Raw genomic sequence first — 20,981 nt, forward strand, 5'->3', positions numbered from 1 at the left:
CCCCAGAGAACACCATGATAGGCTCAGATACTTTCTGACTGTGTGACCCATCCAAATGGAACGCTTTACATAGGAACTTAATGTTCTCGTGTGCTCTGCTCACAGAGAACTCACAAAGAAAAGAAAAATGCTGACAAGTCAAAAGAAAAGTAGTATGGACTCAAGAAAAAGGCTGGAGACCTGAGTTTGGACATCACAGTACTCGAGGCAAAAGCTGATCCATTCCCATCCTGCATGTGCATGTGTGCTCGGTTGCTCAGTCGTGTCTGACTCTTTGTGAACCTATGGCCTGCTGCCCGCCAGGCTCCTCTGATCATGGGATTTCCCAGGCAAGAAAACCGGAGTTGCCATTTCCTTCTCTAGGGAATCTTCCTGACCTAGGGATTGAATTTAGGTCTCCTGCATTGGCAGGTGGATTCTCCACCACTGAGCCACCTGGGAAGCCCCTCCAATCTGCACACTTGTTAGATTATCACATAAAGGCATTCCCAGCTAACATCCCTTCTCAGGGCAATATTAGATCAGGCCCTAGGATGATACCTCAGAAAGAGCTAAGATGTTAACTTCTGAGTCTTACAAGAGATGGGGATAACCCCAAATTCTAAAAAGTAGATGCCAAAGATATTTCCACTTAGGGGAATATTAATGCAAAGAAATACTATCAGATTTGTAATCTATGGCTAAATAGGCCATATTTGGCCAATAGGCCAAAAGGCATTGGATGTAAAAGAAACACACTACTACCTCTAGTTGGCCAACAATCCTCAGGGTAAGGTAGGCAAACATTTTTTAGAAGTAATACATTATAAGATAGTAAACCAAATGTCACAGAAATATGCATCTGTGAAATAAACATAGTTATCAGCACTCCAGGAGGTAATCACCACCCAAAACACCATGTAAGACAATTTTACTATAAGAAACTTACAAAAGGTATGCCATCTGATAGTTCTGCCAATTTGGTTGTCATTACTTTGATTAGAAAAGTCTTTATAAATGGGAATATAATGTGCCACACAATGAAGCTAGAAAAAAATGTTAAGAAGTGTGTGTCTGCATGCATACATGCCCAAGGAAAGGCCAAGGTAGGGTAGGGCAGGTATATACAACTATCCTACTGGTGAAATGATTCTAAGAAAATCCTGATTTATTGTCATGTTTTCAGAAAGAAGCAACAAGTGAGACACCTGTCTTCCAGAAAATGTTATACAATCTAGGTATTAATTCTCTTTCTGAAATTAAAAGTCAGTTCTGCCTTAAGTTATCCTACTTTCCACTTGGACTAAGCAACTTGATATATTAATAATGATTTGACTTCCCTGGTGGCTCAGACGGTAAGGCGTCTGTCTACAATTCAGGAGACCCAGGTTCGATCCCTAGGTTGGGAAGATCCCCTGGAGAAGGAAATGGCAACCCACTCCAGGATTATTGCCTGGAAAATCCCATGGAAGGAGGACTACACTCCATGGGGTCGCAAAGAGTCGGAGACAACTGAGTGACTTCACTTTCACTTTTCTTTCTTGCTTCTAAGACAAACATCTCCAAATTAATACATGCAGAAGCAAGAGGGATAACAATTTTCAACACTACTTTCCTATACACCCAATGGAATACTAATCAGTCATGAAAAAGAGTGAAATCATGCCATTTGCAGCAACACAGACGGACCTGGAGATTATCATACTAAGTGAAGTAAGTCCAACAGAGAAAGACAAATGTCATATCACGTATATGCAGAATTTAAAATATGATACAAATGAATTTATTTACAAAACAGAAACAGACTCACAGATATAGAAAACAAATTTATGGTTACCAAAGGGGAAAGGGCAAGGGAGGGCTAAATTAGGCGTTTGAGATCGGCAGATGCAAACTGCTATACATAAAACAGACAGACAACAAGGTCCTACTGTATAGCACAGTGTCTCGTAATAGGCCACGATGAGAAGGAATACAAAATACATACATACATACATACAGAAAATATGTATGCATATATACATGGATCATTTTGCTATATACCACAGACTAACACATTGTACATCAATTGTACTTCAATAAAATAAAAAATTAAAATACAACCAATACCAATTTCTAATACAAAAAGACACTAAGATTGCTATTTTCTGAGCTTTCTTTAATGATGAACTCTACACCCGGAGGACAAGCTGGCACTCACTCCCTTCTCTCTTTCTCTCTCTCTCATGGATATGTGTGTATGTATGGCTGAGTCCCTTTGTTGTTCACCTGAAACTATCACAATATTGTTAATCAGCTATACACCAATGCAAAATAAAAAGTTTTTAAAAAAAGATAAATAATAGTATAAATAATGAGATGAAAAATTAAAACTCTTTATTCTCTGACCTCGCCCCCCCAAAAAATAAGTAACTTTAGCATTTTACCAAATGTCAGACTACCAAATTTGGAAATGCTTTAGGATATGCATGGATATATTCTTTATCCTGGTTATGATGATTATATGTTAAGATCTTTCAAAGGCAAAGTTTGTAAACTTCTTCTGTGAAATTATTTTGACAAATTGTGGAGGATATTGTGGCAAAGATCTTGCGTGTAAAATACTGAAACAACAAAAAAAAATTTTGTTCTCATGGACCAGGTTCAAAACTGTAAATCTGTTTATTCCTAATCAATAAAAAACAAAATCACTCTGAAGGGCAGAGTTCTTTTATTTACTTTTTGTTCAGCGTGGTTTACCTTTTTTCCCCCACATGGAAATTGTGGAGTTCCTACCCCTGCATTTTTTACATGTTGGACAACCATACAGGGAAATGAATTCATCTCTAAGAGAAATCAAGACAAAGCATCCTTGTAAATGACTGCTCATCAGCATCATTTCCGAAGTGAATGAGACACAATATTTGTATTTTCAGGGGTTGGTGGATATACTGTTGCCTCTGTCTCATTCGCCTAATTGAAGATAAAGTCTCAAACCAACAAGGTGGCCAGTGCTGCCTCCATGAATTGCCCCAGAGAATGAGAACACTGTTCTAAATTATTTACTTCAAGTCTCATCTGTGTAGCCCTGGTCCCAAAGCAGATTCCTTTTACCTCAGACATGTTCAATAACAAGTGGCTAACTGGTGGGCACAAGAAGAGTTTTAGTAGTTTTGTTGAACCCTCTTCATTTCGGTTATGTGCTTTTAACTATTTCAACAGTGATTTTTAAAAATATAGCCAAAATTCTACAGGCATATGAATGTAAAGCATGTTTTATTTAGTTAGTTTAAAATCATCATGGGGAAAAAAAAATCAGAAGAAAATGTATGGCATGACTTAAATATACCACAAATCACTCCATCTAATTATCAAGATAAGTAAATGCTTATCATATTGAAACTGTCTTGAATAGAACATAAATTAATAATTTATCCTACATAAATATTTCTAAAGCCCTTGCCACTCAGTTGTCTGGCATTTTAATGATCAACCGGCCAGGGAGGAGGTATCACATGGACATTCCCATTATGCAGCCTGAGCTATAGAGAATATGGCGTGGTACCTGGGCATTGCAAATAAAAATATACTTTTATGAATAGAAAGGTCATGAATATTGAGAATGTGAAAACTGAGGGAAATTAATAAATTAACCAGGATATTGCTTATTAAAATTTCATATCAGTAATCTTATTAAAACATATTGTAAGTATTGAGTAAAGCGGTCATTAAGTATTTTCCTCATCATAGGCAGCAGAGCCTTCTCAGGGGAGAGATTATAAACAATTCTCTCTGTGGTGTTAGCTGAGGTTGTGTAAGACCAAGAAACATGTTGACTGAAAAGGAGTAAAACAAGCCTCTGCACAGGGGAGAAAGGCACCTTCCACCACAGCTCTTGGGTTACAGGTCACTGACAAAAGAAGGGAGTTGGGCAAAAAGAGCCTCTCACTGGCCTTCTCCCTCATCCTTTAATGGAGAGTTTTGTAAACTCCAAAATATTTCCAGCACCAGCAAACAATACAAGAGGCTGGCAAAAAATTCAATAAAAGCAAAATATTTCAAAGCACAAACAAGAGATAATACAATGCCATCTAGCTTCATTGCTAATACAGGTTATCTCTAAAGGAAAAACAGAGAGCTGGGGCCAGGAATTCCCTGGTCGTCCAGTAGTTAGGACTCTAACCACTGTTAGTGCTTTCACTGTGGTGAGCACAGGATTGAGCCCTGGTTAGGGAACTAAAATCCTGCAAGCCGTGCAATGTGACCAACAACAACAACAAAAACTGGGGCTAATTTTTAAACAGAAAAATCAATATGCTTATGATTTCTAGTATTTTAATAATACTTATTTGTGATAAATTAAATGACCTTAGAGTTTTTGAATCTGCCATTTCTGTTGAAGCACTTTCTTATTTACATTATTATGACTTTCATATTCCTTCAACAATTTATATAGTTGGCTCCAAATTGCTAGTGTGCAAAATACATGCTCAGAAATATCTGGGAAACATTACCATGACTAGCTCTGTAAGATTTACTTCCAAGGTTGTACACTAGCCCTTGAAACTTTGTCTGGGACAGGTGAGAAACCGCCTTTGATGGGCCTTTACTCGTTTAAGAACAAGAAGAGAACCCAAGCCTGGGCCAGGGTTTAGGAAATCTGAGCCTGAGCCCATCAGAACTCCCAGCCACTCCAGGAGAGGACACCAAAGGTCATTACTGACTAGATTTTAACAGATACCTCTTTTTCATACCTCTCAGACATTAGAAATTCTCAACAATTAGGCTATATCTCCCAATGATTACCTAGAGAACCCCCAAATTCAATATACATATTGCCAAGGAATGACAGATCAGTCTATTAATTCATTTCTCATTTGCAACTTGGTACAAAGCTCATAAGGGAATGGGAGGATTCCCAAGACGTAGATTCTGCTGCCAAGGAGTTTACTATATGGTGGTTTATAGAAGTACAATGTAAAAGATGATGAGTGTCATAAATTTCAGATAGAACTAGTACCATTTCAGTTCAAAAGAGGGTGAACGTATTGCCAACTGCGGTATTCAGGGAAAACATTTTGGAAGAGGCGGTACTTAACTTGGCTGGGATTTGAAATGTACATAATATTAACAGGCAGCTATAGACATAGTGGTGAGGCTAGGCAAAGAGGGAGACTAAGTGAAGGATTGGACAGTATTAGAACATTTGAACAAAAAGAAAGAGCACGACTAATCCAGAATATCAAAAGAAGTTTCTGTTTCCTTAAAAGCTTAAAAAAACACAGTACAAAAATGGGTAAAGCAGTAGAAGACTTTCTGAAGTGAAAACAATACAGTCCACATTAAAAGAATTCTGAACTATTGGAGTATACACAAACTAACCAGCAAACATTACCCCCCAAATGAAGTGATATTAGGTAATCTGTTCAGCCTTTTTGTCACCTGCAACAAATTAGGCTTTCAATATGCAAAACATCTTCCTTCCAGAAAAACAAATGATCATGATTCCATTTAATTGTAATTTAATGAGGCATAATTTATTTTTTAAAGTGATATACACCAGGTGTGTGCTAAAAAAACTGGCCCAGCCAAACCCTAGTGCTTCTCTTTGGAAAAAGCCTCAAACTAGCCAGAGACTATTTTCATTTCTGTAAGCTACATTTCTGTTCACATATTTGTTATAACATAAACTTTTGAAGTAATTCAACCCCCAAAATACTCATACATCATGTCACACAGATATCATATCATAGGCACAGTATATTATAGTTTGAAAATGTTAGGTTTCAACCCAAACAAATTATGCCACAACCAACGAACAAGGTTAAAAGGCACACACACTCCCATATTACAGATTAAAGTTACAGAAAGTCAGAGGTGGAAGGGGTCTTGGGACCCATATGGGCTAACCACATATCCTGCCACCCACCATGACCCATCACATAGTTCCCTCAGAAGGTACTCTTCACATTTCACCACCCCTTTTGCATGCTTATCAGTTAGTCTTAACTAATACAATTCTGAAATGTCTGATTTCAGCTGACATGAGCCAAGAACTAGTATCTTCTTATGAAAACCAGGTGATACCAAATTCTTAGTCTAATCATACAAAGTGAATGCTTCAATTCCAGTGGTTAATGTACAGTTAGTTGAAGCTGTGAACTCAGTTACTTGGCTGAACAGAGTATTGACATCCTACCCACTGAAAGCTGACCTAACATAATTGGTTCTTTCCTAATCTCCAGTCTCATTTCCATCCAGACACTCCTGAGAGGCATTCTCCCCTTGGCTTACAAATATAAACAGGTTTCCCTGGCTCCCATATTCATAATCTACAACCCCACTACAAAGCTGACTGCTGAAATTCATTTGCCTTATGTTAAAAACTACTCACCTCCCCCATCAGCCCCTAGAGCACTGCTTAGACATGAAGGCAGAGTATTTAGTGTGATTTGAATAAAAGGTATACAGGGCACAACAATGACAATTTGATTTTTATTATTAAAAATGATGTGTTAAATCCTCAAAGAAAATGTCGTTATTGCATTAGTTTAATAAAAACCTCTCTTTTCTTATAATATTTCTTTATTAGCAAAGACAGTCTATGCATATAGCACTTTTATATGATGGGGGTGGATAGAATTGAGCATTTAGAGGGAATCAATGTACTCTGCAAATATAAGTGCATATACGAAAGTAACATTTGCAGACAAATGTTCATGCTGTAGAGATGTATTCTGCAATGCACTGAAAGACGATGCATATATCTGTATATGTATATATGCTGCAGTTGGCAATACTTTCTCCCTCCTCTGAAGGGAGATGGCACTAGTTCTATCTTATATTTACGACACTTAGCATCTTTTACATTGTGTAACTATAAAACCTCTTTCTCCCATCATATAGTCAACTCCTTGGGAGTAAAATATGTATATTTTGTGCTTAGTGGTTAGTTGGGGATATACAGACATATAGGGCTCTAAGAGAGTACCATATTTTTTTCAGTGTTCTGGAAGTGGGAGTCCCATATTTGCTAAATAGTTAGCAGCTAGCCTGATAGTGAAGTTGCTCAGTCGTGTCTGACTCTTTGAGATCCTATGGACTGTAGCCTACCAGGCTCCTCCCTCCATGGAATTTTCCAGGCAAGAATATTGGAGTGGGTTTCCATTTCCTTCTCCAGGGGATCTTCCCAACCCAGGGATTGAACCCAGGTCTCCCACATTGTAGGCAGATGCTTTACCATCTGAGCCACCAGCAAAGCCCCAGCTAGCCTGATGGACCATGTTAAAAGCCTAACTCACAACAGTCACTCAAGATCTTCTCTTTCAACCTATTAAAAACAAATAAGATAATAAATACTGAAATTTGGGGCCTTGCAAACCCCACATTAGAACAAATATTCCATGTTCCCCAAATCTACAATTTATTAAATGAAACAGTCACCTCACAGCTTTCTTTCTAGTATATGCAGTAAAACTTCATTTGTGCCACCTGCCACATCAGACGGAGAAGGCAGTGGCACCCCACTCTAGTACTCTTGTCTGGAAAATCCCATGGATGGAGGAGCCTGGTAGGCTGCAGTCCATGGGGTTGCTAAGAGTCAGACATGACTAAGCAATTTCACTTTCACTTTTCACTTTCATGCACTGGAGAAGGAAATGGCAACCCACTCCAGTATTCTTGCCTGGAGAATCCCAGGGATGGGGGAGCCTGTTGGGCTGCCGTCTATGGGGTCGCACAGAGTCAGACACAACTGAAGCGACTTAGTAGCAGCAGCAGCAGCAGCCACATCAGAATACAGTAAGCTGGCAACACAACATTGCCTGCAACGGAACATTCTTGAAACCAAAGCAGTCTGTGTTTTCTTAACTGTAACCCCCTTGTTCAAACCACACTTGAGCATGTACCATGGAGGAACTTAGCCAAAACCAGATTCCTGACAACTTGACTACTTCCTACCTACCTCATCTATGCAATGATAGAAGCAACTAAATAAATAGTCCCATCTTATTTCCTTCCTCATCCCTTCCGCCTTTGTCTCTAGGAAGTCTTAGGAACTGAAATAGGGGCTGTGCACAATCTAACTAAAAATTTTCTAAACACATTAGCACCAAAAAGCAAAGCAAATACAGAACTGAACAGGTTCCTTTTGGAAACATTTGCCAGTGGTGTTCTCAGCTCTGGGCACATACATGGTTTCTACTAACACCTCAAGTACCTGGCACCATGACTATTGCATTCACAAAGTGCTGGGCCCTTGTTATTCCTAGTTTCCATGAGTATTCTGTGAAACAACTGTTGGCAAACTTCCCAAAAAATTTACTAGCTTTGGCTACTTTGTCAAAACATTGGCAAAAATAGTACTTTCAAAAACAAAATAAAACAAAAACATACATTTTCCTGCATATTTATATCTCAAATGTATCAAATGCATTCAGATATAAGTAGAAAAGCAGTCTATAAACATATGAGTTGACTCTGTCCTGAAATAATTATAAAACATTATTTTTTTTCCTTGCTGAACATTTTCTGCCTTAGCTTTGATCACCTCCAGGGTTAAAAACATCTGTTCTCATACATGGAACATATCACAGGACTTATTATACCAAAGTGGGAATACCAATTTTAAAAGTCTATTTATTCTTGTATCTCCTTGAGGGTGGGTTTGTGTCTTTCATCATCTGGTCAATGGTAACAAATGATTGAGAATAAAGTGATTATGAGGATGAGTTCTGAAGTTAAAATTTCTGAGTTCAATTGGGTTTCAAGTGGACAAAGATTAATTAATCTCCCTATGGCACAGTTTCCTCATCAGCAAAATTGAGATAATAATTGCACTTCCTTCATAGGGTTCTCTAGAGAGCTTATAACTGTACTGAATACGTGTTAAATGTTCAATAAATGTTAGCCCTCATTATAACCCCAGCGTAGTCTCTGAATGCTTAATAAATCCTTGTTAAATGAATGGATAAATACAGAACTAATATCAAAGTACATTTCTTTTTTTTTTCAAAGTACATTTATTTTCCACCTGCAACATCCCATATTCAAGGCCCTCCACTTATAGATGTCTTCCTATAAAGACAGAAAATATTAAAATATTAATTAAAATAAATAAAGAAATTCTAGGAAGTAGAATAATTAAAATTATTTGGGATAGAGGAGAGTGTGAAGAAAAATTTAATAATTATATAAAGCAAAATGACCATAAGGACATTTCAGGATAGCACTGAACTAATATTTATTCATACTTCAAAAAAGTAAAATCACCTTCTTTCCCCAAGTAACTTTTAAAATCAGCTTTAATCTGCATCATTGTTGAAACATGTTCATAATTATTAGTGGCTGATAAAATTAATTTAGCATATAATAGGTAGTTTATTTATAACAAAATGTAGTTAAGTAGATTAGAAATTACCACAGTGCTTCATACTCTATTGTTTCATGAAGGTTTTTTCTTTCTCTTTCATGAAGAAATATACTGGTATAGTTGGAAATAAGGTGGAACTTAAAACAGACACACATACATGTGGCACAAATGTCTAAGTGTGTGTGACTTAGACATACTAGCTCATAATGTAAAACTTAGTTCTTACTGAGTGTGGTGACCAGAGAAGTTTGCAAGTAAATACTGCTGTCTATAGGAATAATTTTAGGCACAAAACTTGCAGATAGAATTTAAACTACCTTGTCAATTTCCAATTGACTTCAAATTGATTTAATTGTATTTTTCTCACAGAATTTTTGGCCTTCAAACTGAATTTACTTTAGTTGAACAAACAGGCACTTAACCCCAGGCCAAGCAGTCATCATTTCCATCAATGGCCATTAAAGGAACACTCCATGTATTTTTTTAATTACTTTGAATAAGCAAAGGTGAAAAGCATATAAATAATGGAACCTAAAGCTAGTGTTGCCTTGTATTTCTTCTATAAAAATCCTACTTTAAACACCATCCAGAATTTGGAGAAACTAGTTAACTAATAAAACTAGGCTTTCCCACTAAAAGTGCCGGTCTCTACTGAGACACACTCACTAGAAGTGAAATATCTTATTTCAGGTTAGAGACTCCACATCTGTGCAAAATAAGTCAACCCCTTCTTGTTAGAGAATAGTGACATTGTAAAACCATCATCGAAAGGCATGTTTTTTTTTTTTTGAAAAAATAAAAAGCCCTGAATTTTATTTATTTAGGCCACACCCATAGCTTATGGGATCTTAGTTCCCCAACCAGGGATTGAACCCTTGCCCTTGGCAATGAGCATGCAGAGAATTCAGGGAATTCCCCTTGAATTCTCTGTAACTCAGATGGTAAAGAGTCTGCCTGCAATGCGGGAGATCTGGGTTCAATCTCTGGGTTTGGAAGATCCCCTGGGGAAGGGAACAGATACCCTACTCCAGTATTTTGGCCTGCAGAATTGGGGTCCTAGAGCTGCTGCTGCTGCTAAGTCACTTCAGTCGTGTCTGACTCTGTGCAACCTCATAGACAGCAGCCCACCAGGCTCCTCTGTTCCTGGGATTCTCCAGGCAAGAACACTGGAGTATGTTGCCATTTCCTTCTCCAATGCATGAAAGTGAAAAGTAAAAGTGAAGTCGCTGAGTCGTGTCTGACTCTTAGCGACCCCATGGACTTCAGCCTACCAGGCTCCTCCATCCATGGGATTTTCCAGGCAAGAGTACTGGAGTGGGGTGCCATTGCCTTCTCTGGGGGTCCCAGAGAGTTGGACACAATTGAGCGATTCTCACTTTCTTTCACTTTGTAACAGTTCAGTAACTATTTTTTAAGGATTTTTCACACTGATCAGGGATGAAAGGAATAGAACACTGTACTATCATATCTGTATCCTCTGATTCTTTGGTACAAGTTTTGTGAAGGAGGTGGATAAAAGGAGCCTTTATATTTTCTTTTACATGAAATGTTCTGTTTCAACTAGATTTAGGAGTGGGAATACGCTAGTATACTGAATCAAATTTCTCTTTACCCAGAGCACAAACAGACCCAGCTTATCCCCCATGCTTTTTGCCCAAAATTGCCTAAAAGGTGCTAATTAACGATAGTCTTTATATGTAAGGAGGGACTAAATTGAGACCACTATCCTGAGGGCCATCCTTAAGTCACTGAATAACTTTGAGACACTGCTGTCTTGGGAGATATTAATATTATTATAATCTTTAAATCTATGAATTCAAGCCAGTGATCCTGAAATGAAAGAGTACCTATTTTATGAAGCTTGCAGGACCCTCTTTTCCTACTTTATTAATTTAAGGTTGAAATCAAAAGAGGGCATATTATTTGCTTCAAAACTCAATAACATGTTCATGCCTGATCTGTGGCATTTCATATTTACAGCCCATCTTTCAGTGGCTGGATTTCCTTTTTCTCACAGGTTCCCTAGTCATTTTATAACCAGCTCACTGGACCATGGAGTCAAGACCCCTGGACTTGCATTGTATTCTATTGCTGTATTGCTGAGTGCATATATCTTACTGAATGCTGAGAAAGAGTTTTAAATATCTTGGAGGTCAAGTTTTCTACATGTACAAATGGTATGAGTAACTAAATCATGCCTACCTTGAGCTAACAATAAGTATAAATCAAACAAGAAGTTATAGAAATTTCTCCCCACGCTCAGAAAAAACTAACAGGTAACATACTAAAGCTCAGACTTCCAAATATTTTGGTTGTTCGAATTTTCATTTTGTTGCTACACATCTCTTCCTAATTGTGCCATTTCAATTTTTAACCTTAATAAAGTGGGTGGGAATATACTATAAACACAGTGCCAATAAAGCATAAAAGCAAAGTCCATGTCATTTCACACAAAGACATTTACATTTCTAGCTGTTGACCTTACTGCCAATTTTTCTGATACATCACTCAATTTAATTTTCCAATCTGTTGAAAACATTCTCCAGTTGCTGAGTGACTTCATAAATTGTATTTATGACCCTGAACTTAAGTTTTTCAAATGATATGGCTTTAATAAATAAACAAGAGATTTTTTTTGCAAAGTCTCATAAAAAAATTAAAAGTATGCAAACTAAGGATCGATCAACCAAATGAGTTCACAAAGGATTTTAAAAATTCTCTTCTATATCAGATAAAAATAAGATGAACAGCTCTCTCAAAAAAGACCTTTGATAAAATGTTGCAAATTGTGTAACTCTGTGACTTTTTCACAAACTAAGGATACCAAATTAGAAGCGTTTCTTTCACAGAAGATTAACACATTTTGCAAAATACACATAGACTTCTAATGAAAACATGCTTCTAAGAACTGACTCAGAAGAGCTACCTGGACACAAAATGAGTCTGAACTTTCCCAGTTATGGCATATAATCTGCTAGAGAAAAAAGAAAAATAACTGCACTTCGCCAAAAGTGAATGTGGCAAAAGTTTCGTTCAAATGATACAAACTTTTTATTGCCAATTCCATGTGCATGGCTGTTTCCTGAACCCCACCTTTGAAGGGGATAGAGGGGTAAGGGGGTAGAGGTGCAGAGAGGGACAGAGAATAACCCTTCATTTCCCTTTGCTGGCATTCTAATGCTCCCATTCACATGTGGCAGGGCATTTGTTCCAATGGATTTAGCCTAGTTTGGATCAAAGCTTCCTCTCTACTTCATTTAACAGATTTGCTCAAATGGAAGGTCTCAAAGGAGAAACGATGCTAGTAAATGGGGGATTTCTGAACACATGAATATGTAGGTCATTGGATTTTAAATAAATTAGAGAATAGTTTATCTATTAAGGAAGATTCATTGTACATATTTCATGAAACCATTCTTATTATAGGTCAGTGGACATCCCACAACCATTCCTGGGTAATATTAAGTTGTAAAATAGTCACAAACCTTTTCATATCTTCAAAAGCCTCTTACTGATCTTCTTAAGTCCATAAAGTGACAAGGGGCAAAAGAATGCTATAGGTTAGGATTCATAACCAAATTGTCAAAATGCAAAGAGGTAAACACAGAAAATAGCCAGGCAACTTATTTCATGTCCATAGGGCTGCTAAGTGTGCCAATGCTAAAATAAATTTGGGATAGAAGCAAGGGAAAATGAATATGCAAAAAAAAATAAAACCCTACGGAGGTCCTCTTCTCAAAATTATCAGTCTAACAGAACCCATTTGCATCATTGACAGAGCACTGGAGATAGGGCAGGACAGAGAAGCAAAGCTACTTTGAAACTCAAGTAAATCACATAATGCACCTTTGAGACTCAGTAAGGATGGTTTTATGTCAAGTCTGAAAGATCTCATAGGGCCTCATATCCAATGTCTGTTTCTGTCTCATTCCTTCTCTTTCTCTCCCCTCCCTCTAACCAATCCCTCCACATTCAACATCTATAAGTAAATCTGGCTAATATCCACACCAGCCCATTGAATTCAGGGGACTCAGTTAAAAATCACAATAGTTATAATGTATTTAAGAGAAAGTAGTACAGTAAAGAAAACAAAAAAACCCTATATAATTCTATGCTGCTGCTGCTAAGTCGCTTCAGTCGTGTCCAACTCTCTGCGACCCCAGAGATGGCAGCCCACCAGGCTACTCTGTCCCTGGGATTCTCCAGGCAAGAACACTGGAGTGGGTTGCCATTTCCTTCTCCAACGCATGAAAGTGAAAAGTGAAAGTGAAGTCGCTCAGTTGTGTCCGACTCCTAGCGACCCCATGGACTACAGCCTACCAGGCTCAACACTGATAATATTTTTAAACCAAAGTGGTACCATAAAAATCTCTATACTATTTCCATAATAACATCTTGCCTTAGATTTCTGAAGGTAGTAGGTATAAAAGTAAAGATATGTTTTATTCAAACTACTATCCTATGGCATAACCAAATGTCAATTAGACTAGCAATGACCTTGATCTGTAATCTGAGATAAAAAGCACATCCTGAGATAAAGATTCCTACACAAGTGATTTATTTAGGAAGTGCTTCTGAGTGAAACTTGTGACAGAGTGGGAGAAGCAGGACAGAAAAGGGAAGAAGTGTAAGCAAAGCCTCAGCCTCAGCCCAGTCTGCAGACAGCTCTGGAGTGAAAGTCACAGGTCAGCACTGTCCCTGCGACAGGAGGCAAGGAGCTGGGCTTTCATCCTCCTGCACCTATCAGACACCTATTAAGCGCTTCCAGCTCTCTGTCAGTGCAAGCAAAGGAAAATCCAGTAGGCTGAGGAACGTCCTTTGAATGAAGAGCCCACCAGCAGACACCATGACTTAGAAGTAGGATAGGAGGCGGTGCTGGAGGAGTGAAGGATGGAAACCAGAGGAGGCTTGTGATCTGCCTCAGCCTCCTCCTGTGTATCATAGCACTTTGTGACCACAGGTAACAGAAATGCTTAGTAATGTGTCATAGGATTGCCAGAATATTAATGACCAAGTCAGAAAATATCACTTTTCTCCTACTATTCTCATAGGCTCCCATTTGTCATAAAAGTCTCCAGAAGTAGGGCTAACCTTTTCTTTCAGAAGACTAGCAAAGGAAAAAGTGATGTGCTCAGAGTATATTTTATATAAGGTCAGAATGGCAAAAATAGGCTTCCACCATGTAAGATGGAGCTTCTCTGCTGGCTCAGTAGTAAAGAATCTGCCTGCAATGCAGAAGATGTGGGTTTGATCCCTGGATGGGGAAGATCCCCTGAAGGAGGAAATGGTAACCCACTCCAGTATTATTGCCTGGGAAATCTCATGGACAGAGAAGCCTGGTGGGCTACAGTCCAGGGGGTAGCAAAGAGTCAGACACAACTCAGCAGCTGAACAACAACAACAAATCATGCGTATGGCACAGACATGATGCACCACACTGCCACTCCCTGTATCTGGAATTATATTAGTCTCATGCTCACGCGGAAGATTCAATATCCTGGTACTGCATGATCTCAAATGTGCTGTTTCCCTTGCCTGGAACATGTGACTTAATTTATGTTCTTAGTTTAGACAGTATTAACAAACTAACAGAGAAGTGTAAGAAATAATAATAAATAAAATCAGAATGGCAAAAGGTTGTCGATCTCTGACTCTGGCAGAAGTCAGGACCTTGTCAAGAAGTATGGGTAGGAGATCATTTTATCAAACAAATGTATTTTCTGTTTTTAAAAGACAAGCTGATAAGAATTAAAATGTATTAAAAAGCAAGTTCTTGGAAATACGGTTCCTTCCCCCTTAATTTTGTTATTTTACATCAACAAATGATATAGTGACAATGGATCAGACATACAAAGTAATTAAGTTTTTCCTTGAAGAACTGCTTTTTCAAACGCTATTTATTATGAATTTCAGTTTTTCATCTGAAGTCTTAAACATGAAGAACTAGGCTTTTTTTTTTAACAACTCAATTCATTTGTGAACGCTGTGCATGTGATTTTTGTTCTACATGTACACATACACACATACAAAACAGAGAAATTAATTACTAGATTTATTCTTGGTCCAATCATCAAGAACAAATCCAGGAACACAAACTATAGTGTAACAAATCAAAATGCTTTTTACTGAATTTGATAATAAGTGAATAATAGATATCATGAACTATTTATGAAAAATACTCAGTAAACTGAGAATATGCTCCAGGGATCAGTGCATCTCCTGCACTGCAAGTGGATTTTTTACCCACTGAGCCACTGAAAAAGCCCAAGCATATACTATATATCAGTAAAACAACTGAGTACAAGACTAGAACTCGTCTTAGGTGTCCATCAAAAATAAATGGTTCTGATTCTGTTTGCTTTGAAGAAAAAAAAAAAAATGTTGAGATTCATTACTGTCCACAGATTAACAACTCATTTATGTTATTATCTACAAAGTTAATTTTTATTTTTTAACAAGTTATTTTATCACTCACATATTTCTGATTCCATTCAAGAGAGCCTATTATTTGGAAAATCCATGGTTGGTTTCATGGGGCATAGTAGACCATATCTTCCATTTAACAATGTTGCTGGTGAAACCCAGCTGTCCGACCTTTGCTGCAGTGACTACAGCATATACAGCAGAAACAATCTGCCTGTTGACCTCCAGCTTAGGTTCAAACTATGTCATTCTGTCAATACCATCTACATTGATTAGGCTGGGCTTTATACACAACAGGTTATGATCCCAGAGGGATAAAAAGCTTTCCCAAATTAAAAGCAGAAATTTAAAATGAAATACTCATACATTCCTATGCATTTTCCACTTGAAATCCTCAAGGCAGGCCCATGAACTCAAGCTCATGTTGATTGAAAGTGAATGTTTGTTTCTGAGTGTAGCCATCTTACAAATTTAATCGCAGGAAGAAAATAATAAAATGTGTTCTGTGCTTCATTTAGACCTTTTATAACTTGGCACTTGAAAGATGGCAATGGCAAAGAAAAATCATTAATTCCAAAAAAACAGACAAAAAGGATTGTGCAGGAGAAGACCGGCCTCCAGGGCCCAGGGCTTTGGCAGAGCATTTCTTCCTACCAACACGGCCTGCCTTGGTCTAGCCTCATTGGGAGTCTTTTCTCATGCTTCATGCTATTTAGTAAACTGTATACTGCATACACTAATTCTAAAATCCAAAGCAATACAACCATGCTCTCAAACTTATCCTTATCCAAAGGAGCTATATAAATAACCAGCAATAAAATGTTGACTAGCCTTGAAATGCCTATTCATGCACATGAATGATAGATGAAAGAGAGCACATACACACAGAGAACTGCAAAATATAGACTTAAGTACACATCCTTCTACTTCGTGTTTTATAATAGTATGAAACAGACTTGCTCAAGAAGATAAGCACTCCTATGGGCTCAATCCAGATAACTGTGGACACATACATGCTACCCTAGTACTTTAAGCCACAACAGAATAGTGGTTTAGTGACATCTGGAACACGTGTAGCCCTCTGTGAACCTCTGAACTCATTTTCAAATGATGCAACAGGCTCTGTCAATAACAGAATGTATACGTTAGCTAAGCGTCAAGGGAGCAGGAGGTTTCACCCCTCTTGGTCTCCCGCCATACCTAATCTGTCAGCACCAAATCTCAAGCAAGCCCACTGCCTTTCTTCCCTGATCCTACTCCTGCAGTTTCACCGTGGCTGAAGACTGTTACCAAACCACAATGGTTGGTTCCATCACTCGTTCATGCTGTTTGACTTCAGCTGAGGCCCAAGCTAATTCTTCTGTCTCAAATTGACTCCCTCTCACTTTCAGAACTGTCAACCCATTTCTGGTCTCCCTTTCAACACCAAATTTTGGAAAGAGTGATTTACAGCCACTGCTTCTGTATCCTTGACAGTTAATCACTCCTTAACTCCTAAATTCTGGCTCCTTCCCTCACCACTCTAATGAAATTATACTCTAAAGCTTGCCAAGGATTTCTCCCAACCAAACACCAAATCTCATGGCATGGTTTCAGACTTCCCCTCCCTAGACTCCGTAGTTTTCCCCACATGGAAGAGTCTCCTCTGGAGACTCTCAGCCCAAATCCTCTATACTTTATCAGCATCTCCCTTTTCTTCTGCCTTCACCTGCCCCACCTCTCCTGGCATTTCGTGGTCTCTTTTCCTTGGTGTTAGTAGTGCTGGTGGCTTCTCCCCTCCCTCTGCTGTCCTGTTAAATTCCAGGTTTTGTGAATAAATTTCTAATCTCTTTCTCTGACCCTAACAACTATTTTTAGCACTAAACTCTTATTTTCAATGACTGCTACACATCTTTACTTAAGGAGTCTACTAGCACTTCAAAGTCAAATAGCCCAAAGTCAAAACAGCCCAAAATAATCACTTTAACCTTACTCCAACCATCTCTTTCAATGCCCTCCTTGATTCTCTAAATAATTACGCTTCATTGGTAGTCATGAGGCTCAAAGCCTAGCGTTATCTCTACTCCAGGCAGTTGCAATTTCTGTCAACTTTACTCTCACAATGCTTTTTGACATTACCCTCCACTCCATTGCCACCAGTCTTGTTCAAAACTTCTATGCATTTCAGCCGCACACATAAGGCAGCCTCCTAAGTAAAATTCCTACCCTCTTGATGGGAAAAAAAGTATTCCTAACATCCAATTCTGATCATTTGATGAAAGAATATCCCTACATAAAACCTTCAGTGGTTTCCACTGCTCATTAAACACAGTTCAAAGTTCTTAGCACGAACCTAAGATCTTTTTGGATCTGTTCTTCTACCTTTAAGTCATATTATCTAGCTTTGCTATCAACTATCAGCTGGTCCTGACTTTTTCTGACTCAACCCTTTTCTTGTGTGTGTGTGTGTGTGTGTGTGTGTTTTAACCTAAAATACCCTTCTTCTCCATGTTTGCCCATTAAATTTTATTCATCGTTCAAGGTCTAACTATCCAGAAACCTTCATACTCAAGTCAGTTGTTCACATATGTGTTCACTCACAATTTTTTTCATCTTTGCATCTGCAGAGAGCTTTGTTTCCTGCCTTGCATTTAGTAGGGTGACTAACTTAAACCCACTGTCCTCTTAAAGACTCACTTGCTTACTCACTTATTTACTCTACTGTAAGTATGCCTAACCCCAACTCCTCACAAATACCCATTGCAGTCACTGCTCACAATTATCTTACATTATTCTCCTGACTTCACATTTTATTTATCTGAGTACATTCTACTTTTCACTACCAGATTGTTACCTCCTTAAGATTAGGCACTTTTATTTTTTGGGTACTCATACAATTGGTCCTCTGTGTCTGTGGATGCAAAATCCACAGATAGGGCGGACCAACTGTACTGCACCATTTTACATAAGGGACTTGAGCATCTATGGGTTTTGGTATTTGCAAGGGTCCTGGAACCAAATTCCTACAGACACCAAAGGGACGATGGCATAAGAGCTAGATTGGCAGTTCTCAAAATGTGACCTAAGACCAGCATCAGGACCAGCTGGGATCTTGTTAGACATGCAAATTTCTGGGTCCCACCCTAGACCTGTGAATCAGAAACTCTAGGAAGTGGGCCAGCAATCTAACAGTCTTCCAAGTAATTCTAATGCACACTCACATTTAGTACTGGTGGGAAAGAACTTCTTGATTATAAGCAGCCTTCAATAAAATAAGACATAGCTAAACCGTTCACTGTCTGTCATTTAATATTATATTGGCATATAATTCTCTCAAAATATTAAAAATATGAGTCAACTACCAATTACTACGTTGTGCTAAGTCGTTTCAGTCATGTCCAACTCTGTGTAACCCTATGGACTGTAGACCTCCAGGCTCCTCTGTCCATGGGGATTCTCTGGGCAAGAATACTGGAGTGGGCTGCCAAGTCCTCCTCCAGGTAATTTTCCCAACCCAGAAATTGACCTGTCTCTCTTACGTCTCCTGCACTGACAGGCGGGTTCTTTACCACTAGCACCACTTGGGAACCCCTTTATCAATACTACTTTACCAGTATCTTAAATCTAACTTATACATTTTGAAGGGTTTATTAAAAATTATGAAAATGATAACATATAATAATATTTTTTGTAAAGTTCAAAGATACAGTAAGTTTAGAACTAGTTTTTTTTTTAAATAAAAACAAGGAATGATAATCACAAAGTTCAAGATCAGGGTTACATCTGGGGAAAGTAAATGGAAAAGAGGGCGGAAGGAGAAGTACATAAAGAGACCCACGTCACTAGTAACATTTCAGGTGCTGAGTTGGGTAGTGAGTTCACAGATATTCATAACGTCACTGAAATTAATCATAGCCAAGCGTAGATCAATGGTGATAGTATTTCACGAACTAAAGATTATTAATTAATATGATTCTATGTGCTCTGAGATCCACAGAAAAATTTTAAAGAGATAAACAATATTTGTCACAACGTGTCCATAGTATTAACATGATACATGATATATCATTAACATGATATAAACATTATGATGTTTAATGCTAATGGTACCTGTGTGCGATTGAATGCCACTCTTGCAAAGACAGCTTGGGACACACTGGCTCTCTTCAACTCATCTCTGACTTGCTGGTAGATATCTGGAGATACTTCCACAGAGGAGTTGGTTGGCTCTGGCTTAACTGCTCTGGGAATGGGTGGGTGGTTCAAGAACTGCTGGTTGATGGCTTGAGGATGCTGGTGAGCCAGAAGCCGGCTAACGGCAATCTGTTGGTTGATCAGATGGGCCATGGCAATTTGTTGCCTGACAAGTTGTGGACTGAGCTGGGGAGAAAGAAGACCAGGGCTCATGATGGGCTGTAATGCGGGCACTTGGTTTCGGATTGGAGTACTGTGGTGGATTTGGCTATGAGGAGACTGTTCGTTGGTTTTCCCCAGGGAGGCCAGCTGGTTCATATTTGGTAAATGCATTGGACGCTGGCCCAGAACACAATAGTCTGAAAGGTTTTCTCGTTCCACTCTTTCCACTGTTAAGAGATAAAAATGATAATTTGTCATTATCATCATTAGTATAATTTGTTGCTGATACATGTAGTTTTAAATTATATTTTTGGTATATTAATTAAAAAGATTTTTTTCATACAAAGCTGGAAGACCCAGAGTAAAAGTGAGTCATCTTTTCCTGAAAAAATGTTACAATAATAGATTTTTCCATAGGTTATGATATGAAAATAAAAATATTTGCCTTTTTTAAATTTCTAAAAGTAGGCATTCTATTAAATAGCCAAGACAGAAATGGTTATTACAAATTCTAAATCTTCTCATGTTTCCAACCTCTATCACCTCCTTCATCATCCACTGTGGTAAAAAAAAAAAAAGCTGTTTTAATCTTCTGTAGTTTGTGGTTAATTGTGCAGTTCATGAGTATCATGAAATGTCAAGAACAACATCTTCTGCCAAATTAATTGCTATGCAGGTCAGGAAGCAACAGTTAGAACTGGACATGGAACAACAGACTGGTTCCAAACAGGAAAAGGAGTACGTCAAGGCTGTATATTGTCACCCTGCTTATTTAACTTATATGCAGAGCACATCATGAGAAATGCTGGGATGGAAGAAGCACAAGCTGGAATCAAGATTGCTGGGAGAAATATCAATAACTTCAGATATGCAGATGACACCACCCTTATGGCAA

At 38.2% G+C, this 20,981-nt stretch overlaps 1 protein-coding gene across 4 annotated transcripts in view; it reads right to left on the minus strand.

The window, feature by feature from the left end:
* The window catches only part of SATB2 (SATB homeobox 2), a 205,993-nt gene that overhangs the window by 53,345 nt on the left and 131,667 nt on the right, over positions 1-20,981 (minus strand). For all 4 annotated transcript variants that reach the window (XM_010860926.1, XM_010860927.1, XM_010860928.1 and 1 more), the window contains one exon: positions 19,841-20,313. In XM_010860926.1, coding sequence (XP_010859228.1) covers positions 19,841-20,313 — 473 coding nt within the window. The remainder of the gene's footprint in view (positions 1-19,840; positions 20,314-20,981) is intronic.

This window comes from Bison bison, unplaced genomic scaffold (assembly GCF_000754665.1).
Source record: "Bison bison bison isolate TAMUID 2011002044 unplaced genomic scaffold, Bison_UMD1.0 scf7180017864471, whole genome shotgun sequence".
Classification (NCBI taxonomy): domain Eukaryota; kingdom Metazoa; phylum Chordata; class Mammalia; order Artiodactyla; family Bovidae; genus Bison; species Bison bison.